Source organism: Stegostoma tigrinum, chromosome 15, assembly GCF_030684315.1.
Source record: "Stegostoma tigrinum isolate sSteTig4 chromosome 15, sSteTig4.hap1, whole genome shotgun sequence".
In the NCBI taxonomy this organism is placed as follows: domain Eukaryota; kingdom Metazoa; phylum Chordata; class Chondrichthyes; order Orectolobiformes; family Stegostomatidae; genus Stegostoma; species Stegostoma tigrinum.
Window position 1 is genome coordinate 20,361,291 of NC_081368.1, and position 17,608 is coordinate 20,378,898.

The window sequence follows — 17,608 nt, forward strand, 5'->3', positions numbered from 1 at the left end:
AAGACGACAATTGCAAGCCAATCAGCCCAACATAGAGACTAAGCAGTTAAAATCATCCAGGATATTTCCTGATCAGTGTTTCACTTGCTTTCTACATCCTTTAAGAATTAACCTAATCTAATGAGGAGAGCAGGTGTGATATCTGTGGAAACTGCAGGGTGCTTTAAACACGCTGATGTAACTTCAGTGACCTCTGCTGCTCTTTTATCCAGTGCCCTGAGTAAGGCAAGTTTTGCACCAGCTGAGGCTGATTGGCGTTGCAGTTAGTGAGGGAGGAGCCTCAAAGAGGAGATTTTAAAAATATTTTTGCCATTTTTCTTGCGTCATGGGAAGGCTCTTTCTCTAAAATTATCAAGATTTCTCAACACTCCTTTCCACAGAACTTGCTGATGAAAACAGGCAATCAGCCATAACCACAAAGGAATTCCAAACTCTTGGCTCCAGTTTTAGACTTTTGGACTCTCCCTTAAAAGCAAGGGCATTGCTGAACTGGTGTTCCACTAATGCTTTGTACTTGAATTGTTACTAATTGAATCATCTCTTTAACCTTTCTAATCCCATCTCAACATACATGTTTGCAAGTGTTCCCTGCATCTAAGAATGTAAAATAAACCCTACTTCTGGTTTAACTTTACCACAACGTTGTTGCAGATCTTTTAACGTCAAAGTCCACCAAAAGAAGTGGAGAAAACTCTGCTGTTGTTAAAAAAGGAAAATTTCAATAACAAACTGCTTTTGTTTGGCAGGTGACAAAAGGCATAAGGACATATTACAATTTGCATATTTGAAAATACGCAGCTGTAGCAAGGCTGACACGAGTGTTTAAAGTTGACATTGTACAAGTTCATATTGCTAATAAGTTAAACTATTGCTTGATTTGACGTAAGACTTAAGTATGAAGCTAATGAATTTCTGTCTTTCACAGGGTCCCCAGGGCCCAGTGGGAGCTCCAGGTAATCCTGGTCCTGTTGGTCCAGCCGGTCAGCCGGTACGTAAAGTTCGATGTGGCAGACAATTGCTGTCATCCCACCCGCACCCCAGTGTACACATCTCACATCGCAAGTGAAGAATTGCATTGATTTTCTCAGAACCTCAAACATAGACGCAATATAAAAGGTCTCCTCTCCACTCTTTTGGGTTTACAATTCTCAGCATGTATCCAATGGGCACCATGATGCTAAGAAATCTAGTTGTAGAAATATAACAAAAGCCATTGCAAAGATGGGCAAATTCAAAACTCTTTCTGAGCGTAGGTTATTCAACATATCAGGTTCACAAACATTTAAGTGACAAAGATTGGGATATCTTGAGCCTGCATCGAAGAGGACAGAGTAGGAGTAGGTGGGTGCAAGGCAAGGTCTGTCTGGAGGGTTTGGTTACTTGCAGGATTGATCATTGTTTGTCAGAATGGAGCCATTACAACCTTACCTTGTCAAATTCATGTGAAACTACTTCATCTTTTGCAGGGTAATCCGGGCCCTCCTGGTCCACCTGGTCCAAAGGTAAGATCACGGAAGGAAAACAGACTGTTTGTTTGTTAAATAGAAGATTTGCATCCAAAGACTCACTGCTCCTCCTTTCCTCCATTTTGCTGTAGGGGAACATGGGCTTGAATTTCCAAGGACCTAAAGGGGAGAAGGTGAGAATCTGCTTATTTATTCCTTTTAGCAGCTGTAACTTGGTATCTTCAGTATTAATATCCTTACGTTGTGGCCTGTGGCTGCAGTCCTTTCCTATGTCTGGTTCAGTGTTTGCTTTATTGGACAGTAACTTCCTATTCATGTAAGACCTTGGTGCCTGAGAACGGAAGCAATGAGCATCAAATAAGGAATATGAGAATTCGGACCAACTGAGTAAAGGCAGGCTGGAGGGAGAAGAGCTTTCAGAATACTGTTTTTTAAAGTGGTTACAATGCAAGAGGATAGGGTTGTCAGAGATGAAAAGTCTCCTCTTGGTAATAAAGAGTAACTCGAGATTGGAAGACAAAAAGGGTGAAAACTTAAAATATGAACTGAGAAAATTAGCCAGCCAACAGGGACAAGCATGAGAGAAGTCATATTGTTTGAAGCCAGAGAGCCGACAGAGGTGGCTAATGATGAGACAAGGGTCCATATGCAAAGGATGAGTTTCTTACAGTTAGGATGACTTTCATCACTGGATTGAGGGGGAATGCAAAGTCAATAGCAATGATTGTTGACAAAGGGCAAGTTTAGATGCTGAGATTAACATTATCCTGGATTTTTGCCAAGAGATATAACTCCCCATAACTGCCAGGCAATGCTCACCACCAATCTGATCGATGGCATCTCATGCATCCATGTCACTATGCCCATTTACTGACCATACATGATATAGAAGCAAAGAACCCTAGAGTGGCAACTTTAAGAATGGCAGATGGGTCTCAACTCCAGGATTACTGACCCTATTGCCATGCTTTCTGATCCTCAGCAGGGCATTATAAGATTCTGGGGGATTCTGGCTTGCAAACCCACATCCTGCATTCCTGACCCACATCCAATGAATGAATTTTAAAAAAATCGTCAATCATCTAGGGCCTTTAAAGTATCCAGCAGCAATTGAAAGGACAGAAATTGTAAATAAACATTGTAAAATTGATGAGTGAATCAGAGAGCAAGAGCTCTAAATCTAGCAATATTGTTCCTGGGCCTCTCATGTTTCAAGAGGCTAATGAACATCTGAGCTCTCAACCAAGCTTTGTTGTACTTTCTTGGCTGAGAGCCCAGACATCTATTAATCTATTGAAACAGTTGGATCTCTTATCTGTTTTGTTAATTGCACACTTCTTGTATTGCATTGAAATTAAGTGGTTTTAAGTGAGCACAGGTTCTGCTATTGATACTTTAAAAGGTCTGAATGACATACATTTTTGTTGGCATGTATGAAAGGAATTTATTTTGAAGAATCTGGGAAGTAATGAATGGAGAAGCTTTTTTATTGCACAACCTATTGTTAGTAAATAATTTATTGTTTTACAATGTGACATAGTAATTAGGCATGAAGAGCCATGGCCAGACATGAGAGTATGAGGGACTGTTGAGGTGCAGTGGTGGTTGGCATGGTTTGGCATGGGGGCTGTTGTGAATGTCCATGAGGAGCGTGGAGAATCATGAAATGGCATGAATGGGGTGTAGGGAGTTTGTGCAGAGATGTTATGAGGGAATGTTGGTGTTTTTGCATTATAATTGGGTCAGGTCCTGCAAGGCTGAGGTGGAGCTTACAAACAGGCCAGCTCAGTTTTAGAATTCATTCCCAATGAATTGACCCTGGCTGCAGAAACCACCGCCCCACCCCTCCTTCCAAACCAAAAAAAACAAGTTTGCCCCTCCAAAGCCACTTCATCCCCGAAGTGGGCCAGGCAAACCAGGGATTTTCTCTATTGACTGTCTGGACAATGAAAATCCAAACCACAGTCTTCAGAAATAATAGGAACTGCAGATGCTGGAGAATCCGAGATAACAAGGTGTGGAGCTGGATGAACACAGCAGGCCAAGCAGCATCTCTGGAGCAGGAAAGCTGACGTTTCGGGCCTGGGCCCTTCCCAGGCCCGAAACACCAGCATTCCTGCTCCGAAGATGCTGCTTGGCCTGCTGTGTTTATCCAGCTGCACACCTTGTTATCACAGTGTTCAGAATCCTGCAGAAAACATTCTTCGACAAACATGAGTACTGTACCTTTAATTAATCATCACTGTAACGGAGGGCTATCAATAGCATGGTATGTGACCTTAACTATTACTCTGCTCAATAATCATATATCCATCTTTTCCAGGGTGATCCAGGTCTTCAAGGTCCCCCAGGTCCCCCGGGTCAGTTGGAACAGCTGAATTCCCCTGGCGTCGATTTTCAGAAAGGAGAAAAGGTGCCTGTTTCATCAGTTTCCATAGATTATAGTCTTTAACCTATCTGCAGAGGACACCCAATACAGTGTTTTAGATTGTTTCCTAAGGTGAGACATTTGAAAGAATTCATCCAAGAGTGAGTGAAAAAGAGGACCTACTCCCAAACATCTTTCTTCAACTGACTCTCCCTATCCCACACTCCCCACCACCTCCTAATGTCCAATTTATGATGGAAGGAAGAGGAGGTGATGACCTAATGGTATTATCGCTTGTCTGTTAATCCAGAGACCCAGATAGTGTCCTGGGGACCCAAGTTCAAATCTCGCCATGGTAGATGGTGGAATTTGAATTCAGTAAATATCTGTAATTAAGAATTTAATGATGGCCATGAACCCACTGTTGATTGTCAGAAAAACTCATCTGATTCACTAATGTCCTTCAGGGAAGGAAACTGCCATCCTGACCTGGTCTGGCCCATGTGACTCCAGACCCGCAGCAATGTGGTTGACTCTTAACTGCCCTCTGGGCAATTAGGGATGGCAATAAATATTCCCAACCAGCGATGCCCTCATCCCATGAATGAATAAAGGAAGTGTGAAAGTCAAAACTATGAATCCTGTTGCCACCCCTTCAGCACACATCTTTCAGAGATGGAACTGGAGCCTTTCTGACTAATGCCACTATTTGAGATTCAGAAGACATTTACTAATTTTAACAACAGGATGAGCCCTTTCAATTTAGTTTCTGATATAATGAGAAGAGAAAGAAAAAGCACAGAGAGCATTAAAATCTTCTGATATTTTATCTACCATGCCAGAGGAGTTATTGGAGATGCTGTCATTCAGTTAACAAAGACCCCATTGAAGTAGATGTAAAAAATGCAATTTTGCTTTTTGGATTAATTTCCTATTGTCACATGTGCGTAAGTACAGTGAAAAGTTTTGTTTTGCATGCAGTACAGGCAGATCATAACATACAAAGATCATAGGGTGATTGAACAGAGCGAAGAATACAAAGTTACGGCTGCAATGAAGATGCACAAAAAGCAAGATCAACATTAGATTTGAAACAGTAGAGTCCCATTCAGAAGCTTTTGGGTGAAGAGCAAAGAGTCTTCCTAGTACTCCAGCCAAAATTTCTCCCCAGGCAACAGCTCATTAATTTGCTGTCTGTGGAGCTTCGCTGTGGGTTAAATTGGCTGCTAAGTTTCCTATATCTTAGAGATTGCACTTTAATAATAATCCATTAGTTGCACAGAATGTGAGAATGTCTGCCTTTCTTTCCAGCAATAATAATGCATTAATGGGACAATTCCTCAAGTTTCATTTCCGTTTTGTTTTTGCTAGGGTGAGATGGGACCACCTGGTGATCCTGGAGAGATTGGCTTTCCTGGCCCTCCTGTAAGTATAGTCTAAAGAGCTTAGACAGAATGCGTTTGGAGCAGTGCTGTCAGATTGCCACTCAGTCCCTATTCTATTTGTTACAGGGCCCTCCTGGCTTTGGCAGCAAAGGCGAGAAGGGTGAGCCAGGAGATAACGGAAAGAGAGTAAGTAAGGAAATGAAGAGCTTTCCAGATGGTAGTTAAGTAGCAGTTTCTAGCCTAATGAATTTAGTGTAATTCATCCAGGCTAATTTTATTCAATAAGATATAGGAGCAGTATTAGGACATTTGGCCCATTGAGTCTACTCTACCATTCAACCATGACTGATATGTTTCTCAACTCCATTCTCCTGCCTTCTCTCTGTCATCCTTGATCCCAAGAACCTATCTCTCTCTGTCTTAAACTGACTCAATGACCTGGCCTTCACAGCAGTCTGCAACACTGAGTTCTATAGATTAACCACCCTCTTACTGAAGAAATTCCTCCTCGTCCCAGTTCTAAAGGGTTGCCCCTTTACTCTGAGGCTGTGCCCCTGGGTCCTAGTCTCTTCTACGCATGGAAACATCTTCTCCACATCCACTTTATCCAGGCCTCTCAGTATTCTGTAAGTTCCAATCAAATACCCTCTCCTCAACTCCATTGCTTATGGACCCAGAGTCCTCAACTGCTCCTCATATGGCAAGTTCTGCATCCCCAGGATCATTCTTAAAAACTTCCTCTGGGCCCCTCCAATGCCGACACATCCATCCTTAGATATGGAGTCCAAAACTGCTCACAACATTCCAAATGCAGCCTTATCAGAGACTGATGCGGCCTCAGCAGTACATCCCTCCTCTTGTATTCTAGGCCTCTTGAAATGAATACTAACATTGCATTTGCCTTCCTAACTTTCAGCTGAACTTGCGCGTTAACTTTTAGAAAATACTGAACGAGGTTGGTGTTGCTGAAGATTTCTGAAGTCGTTCCCCATTTAGAAAACAGTCCATGTCTCTTTTTTCCCTATCAAAGTACATAATGTAACATCTTCCCTCGCTGTATTCCATCTGCTACTTCTTTGAGGCTCTCCTAATCTGTCCAAGTCCTTCTGTAACCTCCCTGCATCCTCGACACTACCTATCCCTGCACCTATCCTTGTGTCATCTGCAAACTTAGCAACAAATCCCTCAGTTCTTTCATCTAGATTGTTAATGTATAACATGAATAGTTGTGGTCCCAAGGAAGATGATTAGATTTTCTTTTGGAGGTGATCATTGCCAGGCACTTGTGTGTTGCAAATGTTCCTTACCCTTAATCAGCATGAATCGGGACATGATGTAGGTCTTGCTGCATTTGTACATGTGATGTTTCAGTAAGTGAGGAGTCATGAACAGCTCTGAGCACTGTGCAATGATTAATAAACATCCTCAAAGGAGAGAAGTTCATTGCTGAAGCAGCTAAAGCTGTTCGGGCTAGGACACTACCCTGAAGAACCCTTCTCATGATGACTTGGAGCATAGATCATTAGCTTCCAACAGCAAAAGATCATGCTTTGTGCTAAGTTTGACCCCAACTAGATGAACGATTTCCCCCTTTATTTTCATCAAACTCCAGTTTTCCTTGAGCTCCTTGATGCCACATTTGGCCAAATTCTGTCTTGAATTAAAGGGGAGTCATCCTCACCTCACCATGGAGTTCAGTGCCTCTGTCCATATTTGGACTAAGGCTATAATAAGGCCAGGAGGTGAGTGGCCTTGATGGAATCCAAGCTGAGCTTTTGTGAGCAGATTATTATTGTGTAAATGCTGTTTGGTAGGACTGTTGGCAATGTTTTCCATCGCCTTGTTCATGATCACACTAGTTTGATGAGTTAATAATTGGACACATTGTATTTTATGTCAATATTTGATGTTCATTGACATGTGCTCTCCAGCAGATGCTGATGGAGTTCTTCTCGACTGTGGAGTAGCAGGTTTCTACTATAATGTAACAAAGCATCCCTAGATTATAAATCTGGAAAGATATAACAAAGAAAAATTTCTTCTCAAGAAAATAAATAAATTTCAGAGTCAAAACGCCGTTACATTTTACAATTTGTCATTAAGTAACACTAAACAATTCTGTATATAACTTAGTCAAAAATAAGATTGTAACAACAAGGCACCTTTGGTTAACCTTCCTCTGGTTAGTGCAGTTGACAATGTTCAAATATTTGTTTCCTGCACACCTACCTTCTACTTCTGCCTTAACAGGGTAAACCAGGAAAAGATGGAGAGCCAGGTGGCCCTGGATTTGATGTAAGTATTTATATACCTAATAATGCTGAGTCTGTGGCCACAATTTGTCACAGGGGCTGTGTCCACTGGCTAGGGAGGTGGATGAGAGCTTGGCACTTTTACTGGTTGGAGGAGGCATGACTAAGTTTTATGATGGTCCAGTGTTTACGGAGGGCAGGAGGTAGGGAGGTGTGGGCAGGGTTGCATCATGTGTGACGATGTCCCAACCACAAGAGCTGTCAGCTGATCAGAGTCGGCAGTGCTTGTGAGGAACCATAATGGATCTGGACAACCAGGTAGGTGGGACGACTTTGCTGGGACCAGTCTGGCAGGTGTGCCGGGGAATGGGGGAGGAAGGGTAATAATCGTGAGGCCAGGTGGAGGGATGGATGGGCAACAGTAGTTCTTTTGCCACTAGGTGTCCTGCACTAGAGTACAGAGTGCCTGACAGGAGAACCGTTGCCACTCAGCACATGGCCTACCTCTATGAGGCTTGCCTCTCCTCCCCACCCAGCGGCTAGTTAAAATACCAATGGAGGCAGCATACATCCTTAGTATGCACCCCACCTCTAACCTTCCAGCCTGGTCGTGAGCTGAAGATGGAGTGGGGAAACATTGTTTGGGATGGTGTAGCATTGTTCACTCCACAAACTCTGCAGTTTTCTCAGCATAACAGCCTCCATTAGAATTTTGGACAATGAAAACCTTTTCAACAACACTTGGATTTATTTGGTGATGAGATTCTTTTGCGGTTCTAGTAAATTTCAGCAGACTGTCCTGGCTACCTTGCTAGAACCTCTGCCTAATGACTTGTGTCAAAGGTAACTTCACATATTTGCGAAAAGTCGCCGTTCTTCATCTGCCTACTAACAGGGACATACTAGGTGCTGCCAGGTTGATGCACAGCAGTTGTCAAGAGATTCTATCATTTGTTTTGCAGGGTCTCCCAGGGGATCCAGGTCAATCAGGAATTCCAGGTAGAGATGGACCCAAGGTAAGATTTAAAATGAAGTTATTTCTCTAAGAAGATCTTTAGCCTCTGGAATTGTCTTCCCGAGAAAGCAGTGAATACTGGGCACTTAAATTTATCCAAGACCAATTTATGGATCAGAGTCACATAGCACAGAAACAGGCCCTTCGGCCCAATTTATCCATGCCGACCAGTTTTCCTAAACTCAACTAGTCCTATTTGCCTGCTTTTGGCCCATATCCCTCTTATGCCTTTCCTATCCATAGACCTGTCTAAATGTCTTTTAAATGTTGTAATTGTACTCACCTATTACACTTCTTTTGGCAGCTCAAACACACACCACCCTCTGTGTGAAGAAGTTGCCCCTCAGGTCGCTTTCAAATTTTTGCCTCTCACCTTAAACATATGCCCTCTAGGTTTGACTCCCCTACCCTAGGGAAAAGACCTTGGCTATTCTACTTAGGTATGTCCTACATGATTTTATAAATGTCTATAAAGTTACCTCTAAGCCTCCTATACTCCATGGAAATAAATCCCAGCCTATGCAACTTCTCTTTAATGCTCAAACCTTCCAGTCCTGGTAACGTCCTTGTAAATCAATTTTGTGCCATTTCCAGTTTAATAACATCCTTCCTGTAGCAGGAAGTCCAGAATTATATGCAGTATTCCAAATGTGACCTTACCAGTGAATGTATATCTGTAACAGAACACCACATCTCCCTTGCACAATGCTCTGAACGATGAATGCAATCGTGCCTTCTTTACCAACCTGTCTATCTAAGATGCCACTTCCAAGGAACTATGCACCCGTGGGTACAACACTCCCCGGGGCTCTACCATTAACTGTGTAAGTCCTGCCCTGGTTTGTTTTACCAAAATGCAACACCTCGCATTATCTACTTTAAACTCCATCTGCCATTCCTTGACCCACTGGCCCAGTTGATCAAGTTCCCATTATACTCTTAGATAGCCTTCTTCACTGTCCATTATGCACCAAATTTGGTGTCATGCACAAGTTTAGAAATGGTGCTTCTTATATTCTCATCCAAATTGTTTATGTAAATGACAAACAACAGCTGACCCAACATCAATTCTTGTAGCACACCATTTGTCACAGGCCTCCAGACTGACCCCTCTACCACCACCCTCTGTCTCCTACCAGCAATCCAGGTTTGTATCTAAATGGCTAGCTCTCCTTGGATCCAGTGTGATCTACCCTGCCTAACTAATCTACCTTGTTGAAGGCGTTGCTAAAGTTGAATTGATTTTTGATAGACAAAGGAAATAAGGGTCCGAGGAAGGGGCAGACACTCTAATAAATTTAAGACCACAACCAGATCAGACATGATCTTATTAAATCATGGACCAGGCTTGAAGGCCAAATAGCCTACATCTCCTAACCTCTATGTTCCTAAGTAACATTGCATAGACCTTTACATCACCACAACAGGCCATTAAGCAATGTTCTCATTGAGTAATATTTGGAGCAGGAGAATCATGTTTGTCAGAATGTTGATGTCAGAATTCTTGGTTGTTACAAGTTACTGTGACCATATGTTTATTTATATCCTGAAGAAGCTTAATCCTTCTGGGTCAGTTGCTGTTTCTGGGCGATGCAATTCCCTAACTGGCCAGTCTGAATCTCTGCATTTCAGGCTGATTACCATGAAGTTATCACAGTCTGTCCCCAGTTCACTTGCACTTTCCTAAAGAAGTTGTGAAATAGACATCTAGAGCAGAAATGCTGGCTGTTTGTTTTGTCCCTGTTGTATGCCAGGACAGTCTGACTGGCCGCCTTCTGTGCTGTAACAGTTCTGTGTTTGATTTTGCCACAACCCGACATCTATTCCTGCTGCAGTTTAAAAAATCAGCATGTATTTGATGGCTCCGCAATGTGCTGAGTCCTAGATTCAACCTGAAACATCAGCATTTGGCTTTTAAAACAAATTATGGAATGTGTTAATGTGGGTACCAGATTGGCAATTGGATGATTATTGAAGCAACTCCTTAATCAAAATGAAACTAAAATATTTTGTTCAAATTGTAACCTGAAGTATTAGCTTGTGCTCATTTCCGAAAGATCAGGAAATCATGAAAAATTGGATATTCTTGATCAAGGATGTCTATAACTCAATCAAAGCTCAGCAGGCTTCATTGGTTCGCGGCCAACACTGGAATGAAGTACATTTCTGTCAAAAGGCGATGGGCGGGGGAAATCACTGGTCTGCCTATTTAAATTAAACTTCACTCTCTGACTGGCTGATTCTTGAATGCCATGGTCCATAACACTGATATCCGAAATGGAAAAGGATTATTTGTTTTGTAGTAATAGCTTCCTTTAGTGGGAAATTGATTCAGAACACACAATGGATTGGAGTGGAGAATTGGGCTAATGAAAGAAATAGCAATTTGGAATAAGTTAATGGTTTGATGGACTATTTGAGAAAGAGCTGAACCGACGGATTGATGAATAATCTCATCTATTTTAAATGAAGAATAGTTTACACTTGAAACCTTAACATTTTTCTATGGCTGCTGAGTGGATATTTCATAAAACAAAATCTAATGTTTTCCATTGAAATTTTTATATCCTTACCTTATTTAATCTGGAAACAGGGTCAGAAAGGAGAACGAGGTTTCCCTGGTCCACCGGGCATTGTAAGTATCCAAATTTGAATGTCCAATATCTGCTTTCCAGTTACATTGCATGCTTAATGAAGGAAAAGAACCTTTTATACCATCATAACATTTGATATTTTACGACTGAACTCAAGTATTGATCTAGTTAATCAATTCACAAAAGTTTTCCTTCGGGTAAGAATTGGTTACATGCTATATCCAAAATAGAGTTTTGTGGATACTGGACAAAATAAGAATGTATATTTTTGGTGTGGATTCTACTCTGACAGAATAGAGAGAGGTCACTGATCAGGCACTAATTTCAAACAAGGTAGGGAATGCACGTTTTTAGACAAAGGTTAAGTAGATCAGTATTTTTAGAATGTCCTTTTCCTTTGACATTTAAAAGCATTCTGTTATCATTCTGCATCATTGAATGATGGAAGCCTCTTGTTCCATGGCAATTTGAGGTCTCGAGTAGTGCAAGTTCATGCAAGGAGACACCATTGTCTTTATGTTATAAATTTGAATCAGTGGCAACTGGTGCAAGTATTTTAGCAGCAAATGAAATATCTCTATTCTGTTACACTAACTCCAGGAGAAATGGGTCCAATGAGCCCACTTGGCTAGAATATAATTCAGATATCACGAAAGGGTTGGGTTCAGTCCCTATAGTGCCAGAGATAGTTGCTGAGGTCTACCTCCAAGCTCCAGAGTAAAAATGTGGCATAAACCAGGATGAGCAAGCTTTAGAGATAACAAGGTGTAGAAATGGATGAACACAGCAGGCCAAGCAGCACCAGAGGAGCAGGAAAGCTGACGTTTCGGGTCTAGACCCTTCTTCAGAAAAAGAAGGCTCTCGGCCCAAAATGTCAGCCTTCCTGCTCCTCTGATGCTGCTTGGCCTGCTGTGTTCATCTAGCTGTACACCTTGTTATCTCAGATTCTCCAGAATCTGCAGTTCCTACTATCTCTGAGCAAACTTTAATTTTTGAGGATGTGATATAAACAGAAAGAGAGAAATGAGAGAGTAGGAGTTCTGGTCTAACAAAGTACCTTTTCATGTCTAGAATCTGGATTTTAATCTGGTTCACGGCAATGGGTTATGTATTCTCCTCTCCTCCAATGGGTCACAATCCAACAGCAGAGAATTGCTTGCAATTTGACATAAAATCACATTGCGGGAAGAATGGTCTACTTTTAATGCAGCAAGGTCAGGTGTTTCTCTGAGGCAGTGAACACCATTTATGGACAGAGGAGTGAATTAGTCTGGCACCACATCTAGTAGTGCTGCGTAGACTATGTTCATTCCCCAGGATAGATACACAGGCTGCAACCTGTCTGACCTACAAAAGGTTCATTGATAATATTGTTATGACTCTAGCTGGTAGTAATATGAACAAGTTAGATCACAGAATGAAACTTGGCTTGATCAATCCTATGGTTAATTTTTGCAGTTCTCTCCCATGGTGATTAGTCACTGAAGTATCCGCAAGACTTTACAAATATTCTTTAACAACAGAGTATAAGTTATTTTGCAAAAGAGATTTTAAAGGGTCAAGGTTATTTACGTAGGATGGTTTGAAAACTCCTAACACAAATGACAAAACAACATTTCTGCCTGTTCTACAACACTATCCTTTTACAGATTCTTAATTCCAGAGAGATTTCACAGCTATCTCAGCTCTTTAAGATTTTACTGAAATGACTCATCCCCACTCCTTTTCCATGGAATGCTGAGACAGTTGTATGAATCCTTTCCAAGTCTGCTGCAATAACCTTTCAGCATTCTGATGGAATTCTCAGCTCCAACAATTCTCCACAAACTAAAACCCTTCAGTTAGGCTGACCAGTTCCTCTAAAATGAAAGCTTGATTTGCCTGTTAGGAGCAAATTGTTCTTCCTTCTGAACAGAATTCCTGAATCTTCTGAACTGAACTCAAAAGCTGTGCTGATGGCTTTCTGATCAGTTGTTAACTCAGCAATACAAACATTCCACCCACGACCACTACAGGGGTCCAGTCAAGCACTTGACTGCAGTGACATGGTTTCTTGAAAACTTAGACACTTAGGTCACTGTTCCAAATGACATTCTGATCTATTAAAAAAAGTTATCTTCACAAAGCTCCCACTCAAAAATCCAAGTGCAAACGAACTATCCAAGACAAAACAGCCTACTTGATTGGCATTTCATCCACAAACATCCACTTCCTTCACCACTGATACTCAGTAGCAGCAGTGTGCATCATCCACCAGATGTACTGCAAAAATTTACCAAAAATACTCAGACAGCCTTTTCCAAAATGATGGACACTTCCATCTAAAGGACAAGAATAGCACTTATACAGGGAACACCACTTTTTGTTTTGTTATTTATGGGATGAGGGTATCGCTGGCTAAGCCAGAACCTATTGCCTATTCCAGGCAGCAGTTAAGAGTCAACCACATTGATGTGGGTCTGGAGTCACATGTAGGCCAAACCAGGTAAGAATGTCAGTTTCTTTCCTTAAAGAGCATTAGTGAACCAAATGGGTTTTTGCAACAATCGGCAATGGATCCATGGTGACTATTCGACACAACTCCAGATTTTTTTTTGAATTGCATCACTTGCTGTGATAGGGTTTAAACCAGTGTCTCCAGAACATTACCTGTAACTCTGGAATAACAATCCATCAATAATGCCACTAGACCGTTGCCTCCTACAAGTTCCCGCCCAAGCTACCTGCCATTCGACTTGAAAATATAATGTTGTTCCTTCAGTGTCATTGGGACAAAATCCCGGAATTCCCCCTTAATGTGAATATACCTATAGCACTGACTGTAGGGTTCACCACCACCTTCTCAGTGGCAACCAGGCACACGCAATGAATGCTGGCCTAGCCAGAGACACCCTGAGTAAATGAAAGATACCTCAAAAGACATCAAAATAAAACATTTACATCATGCACATTCTGTCCCGACACCAATGGAAAGTGCATACAGTCTCTCTACCCCAGGGGACCAATGCAAGTTCTTGTAAAGTTGGAGCAAGTAGAGCTCGGAGAATTAATTTCTTTCCAAACGGCTGAAAGAATAGTACAATAGAAAAGGTGAGAAGCTGACTGAATCCGCATTTTATACTTCACCACAGAAGAATAGACAGTTGATCAACGTTTTGAGAAGCAGCAAGCTACAATTTTCATGTACATTTGTAGGGGGAACTCGTTAGCTGCAATAAACCCATGATATTGTTCACTCCAGCTGGTGACATTGGGGTGCTAAATTCTTAGATCTTTTTGTAATACTACTGTTAATTATTGCAATAAAATATTGTCTTTTTTTAACAGACATTTCCACGACCAGGTGTTACAGGTGGACAAAAAGGTGATCCAGGGTTTCCAGGCTCTCCTGGAGAAAAAGGAGATCGAGGTCCCCCAGGTCATTAAACATTTTTAGTACTACAAAGAATGCAAATTCTTTCCATTGAAAGTTTTCCTTCAAAATGACTGTGTACTATCCTATTGATTCTTTTCTTACAGGACTTCCAGGAGTACAAGGACCACCAGGTGCTGCAGGTGAGACCCAGTAATCATAGAGACATTCCTTAAAAAAATCTCCTGCTTTCCCAATTCATACTGAAAAGAGTGCATGCAAACTGTGATATCACATTCCTTACAGGAATAAGCTAGAAGCTGATGACACCAACTCTGACAAACATAGACCAAATCATTCCTGCCAGTCATAGAAATGCCATTCCGTACACAGGAGCTGAGATCCAAATGAAGATATGCCCAGATCTGGTGGAAGATGAGACTTTAAAACTTACCTCCCATACAAGCACTAAACATTCTGAATTTTTTCTAAAATTTATATTTTCCAGTGAGTACTTAGTAACAACAAACAAAATATAATCTGTTGTTCAGCCATAAAGTACATTGAGAGGACCATTCAGATGGGTATATTTGCAAATCCTAAATTTCCGTTAGGAACCTAGCACTACTGAGAGAGGAGATGAGAAAATGTTTGCACAATCCGCTTTACATATTACCACATTCCAAGGAGCATGGGAATATTTGCTGTTCTGAATGTAGATTGATATCAGTACAACACTAGGAGCAAGAGTAAATCATTCATCTCCTAGAATCTGCTCTGCCAACCAATTAGATCACTACTGATTGACATTAACTCCATTTTGTCAACTTTACATTTCTTGATACCATGACCTGAAGGTGGATCCCTTAGCTGCAAACTTGAGATCACTGGCACTGGAGTCGCAATCAACATTTAAGCCTGAAAAGAGGATAAGTTCCTTTGCACAAAGGGTTATAGACGTTTAGAATTTTAGACCCCAGAAGGCTAGATATTTAGTGGCTGAATATATTCCTGTTGGAGATCAAAAGATTTTTTTGATACTGTGAAAATGAAGGGACATGGGAATGGTGTAACAACAATGTGTTCAGATGGAAGACCATCCATCATTATTGAATGATACAGCAGGCTTAAAAGGCTGAATAGTCTATTCTGTATGTTCTTAACCTTTTGACTGTAAGAAGTTGGAATAGAAGTGGGTCATTCAGCCCCTCAAACCTGCCCCACCTTTTGATAGGAGCATAGCTGATCCAACACTCCTTATGTTCACTTTCCTGTCCTTTCTTGTAAGCTTTATATCTTGATATCTGTATCCTTTAGAGGAAAAGAGTCCAGATTTCTGACTGCCAATGAGTGATTCATCTTGTTCCTGATTTCCCTTCTGAGGAATCTTGCTCTTTTTTTAAGATAATTTCCCGTTGCCCGAACATTAGCAGACAATCCAAGTAAATAGTTTTCTTGACATTGTGTCTACTGAAACTGTTTAGTTCTTATTTAAACAAAAAGTTTTCTTTTCTCTTAAGAAGTCCCTAGTAATGGCTTTTATATAAATTAAACCTGTTTTCTTTCCTTCTCACCTTTGATACCAGGTCAGTCCAGTCCGGGACCACCAGGCACCCCGGGTTTCCCAGGTGAAAGAGGTCAGAAAGGGGACAAAGGCGTTCCTGGATTTGCACTGCCAGGTCCACAAGGAGCAATTGGTCGCCCAGGCCCCAGTGGTCCTCCAGGGCCTCCCGGTCAACCAGGGCATTCAGGTAAACTTGCAAATACCTTTATCATTAGTCACACGTGGGCTGGAATAAGTAATTATACAAGTTCTGCACCAGATCAACACAAAGGAATATTTCCTGTGGGGAAGACAACAGGTTTATTTTCAGATAAGTGAATACTCAGGGCATCCAATTGGAACTTACAACTAGTTATTTTGAAAGAATGTGATCAGTGGTCAAAGTCAAAACAAGAAATAGCCATTTTATGCAGAACAATGTCCCACGATTGGAAAATACATGACCAGTTTTTGGATGATGTTGGCTGTTCAAACACTCTATCCTCTTTGAATAATCCCACATGATCATTTAATAAACTTAAGCTGGCAGTTGGAGCTTCACTTTAGCATCACATCTGACTCATGACAGGGCAAAACCCTTCATTCTTCCACTGAAGCATCAGTTTAGATGATATGCTCAAGTCCCACGGTGAGGCTCGAACACACTTCTTTCTGGCAAGGAGATGATTTTGTTGCCAATTAAACAAAACGGATGATGTTTTTGATAAACAAATGAGTCAAAGGTTATGGGGTGCAGATATGAAAATGGTATTAAGACAACAACAGGTCAATTACCATATTATTGAAGGCAGAGCAGGCTTGAAGAGCCAAATAGCCCACTCACTCCTGCTCCTAAGCCCTGTGTTCCTATGTTGACATGTTCCACATGTAAGATTGAAGTGGAAGAAACCTGAGGAAAGTTTCAGAAAGTATTGATGTTCCATTGATTGCTGGTCATGAATCTTCTTCATCAGGAAAAATATGACAATGCTTTTTGAGAAGGAAGAATGGACAGCTTACTGTATGCAATTTGTTCAAAGAATAAATGTGCCAAGAAACATTGAAGGCTACTAACAGTTCAGCCAGAGATTTGCGTAAATGTACTGAAGAAGTACAATAGTGTTGACCAAAGGAAAGGAACATCAGATCTATTACCTGCTGCACTAAAACATCCAACCAGGCTTGAGTGAGGTCTAAAAACAAGACATGCAGCCAGAGATAAACAGTGTGAAACATCAGAAATTTGCTGAAGTGGGTATGCTGCAAGTTACAAACTTTCCTGTAACTTATGGTAAAACCACCTAGTCACTGTGATTCACGTCTTATACTGTGAGATGCCTATTCTCCCGTAAAACTGCCATACCAAACAGCATGGAACTCACAAAATATACAGGACACAAACATGACATTTAGCTCAACTGGACCATTGATAACCCATTTAAACCTCAATCCATTCCTTAAATAACTGTGTGAGCATTTTGCTCTATTGCCTTCTCCCCTTATGTTATCCAGCTTCCCCTTAAATGCATCACCTCTATTCACTTCAATCAGTCCCTGTAGTAGCAAATTCCACATTAATTCCCAATTTGTTTCCTTGATGATGATCTTTTATTAATGCCACTGGGTTTTCTGT

General features: G+C 41.3%; 1 protein-coding gene across 2 annotated transcripts in view; it reads left to right on the top strand.

The window, feature by feature from the left end:
* The window catches only part of col4a5 (collagen, type IV, alpha 5 (Alport syndrome)), a 251,011-nt gene that overhangs the window by 124,066 nt on the left and 109,337 nt on the right, over nucleotides 1-17,608 (top strand). For both annotated transcript variants that reach the window (XM_059651364.1, XM_059651365.1), the window contains 12 exons: nucleotides 926-988; nucleotides 1,467-1,502; nucleotides 1,598-1,639; nucleotides 3,790-3,879; nucleotides 5,206-5,259; nucleotides 5,346-5,405; nucleotides 7,470-7,514; nucleotides 8,434-8,487; nucleotides 11,080-11,121; nucleotides 14,408-14,498; nucleotides 14,600-14,635; nucleotides 16,019-16,183. In XM_059651364.1, the coding sequence (XP_059507347.1) occupies nucleotides 926-988; nucleotides 1,467-1,502; nucleotides 1,598-1,639; nucleotides 3,790-3,879; nucleotides 5,206-5,259; nucleotides 5,346-5,405; nucleotides 7,470-7,514; nucleotides 8,434-8,487; nucleotides 11,080-11,121; nucleotides 14,408-14,498; nucleotides 14,600-14,635; nucleotides 16,019-16,183 (778 nt within the window). The remainder of the gene's footprint in view (nucleotides 1-925; nucleotides 989-1,466; nucleotides 1,503-1,597; nucleotides 1,640-3,789; nucleotides 3,880-5,205; nucleotides 5,260-5,345; nucleotides 5,406-7,469; nucleotides 7,515-8,433; nucleotides 8,488-11,079; nucleotides 11,122-14,407; nucleotides 14,499-14,599; nucleotides 14,636-16,018; nucleotides 16,184-17,608) is intronic.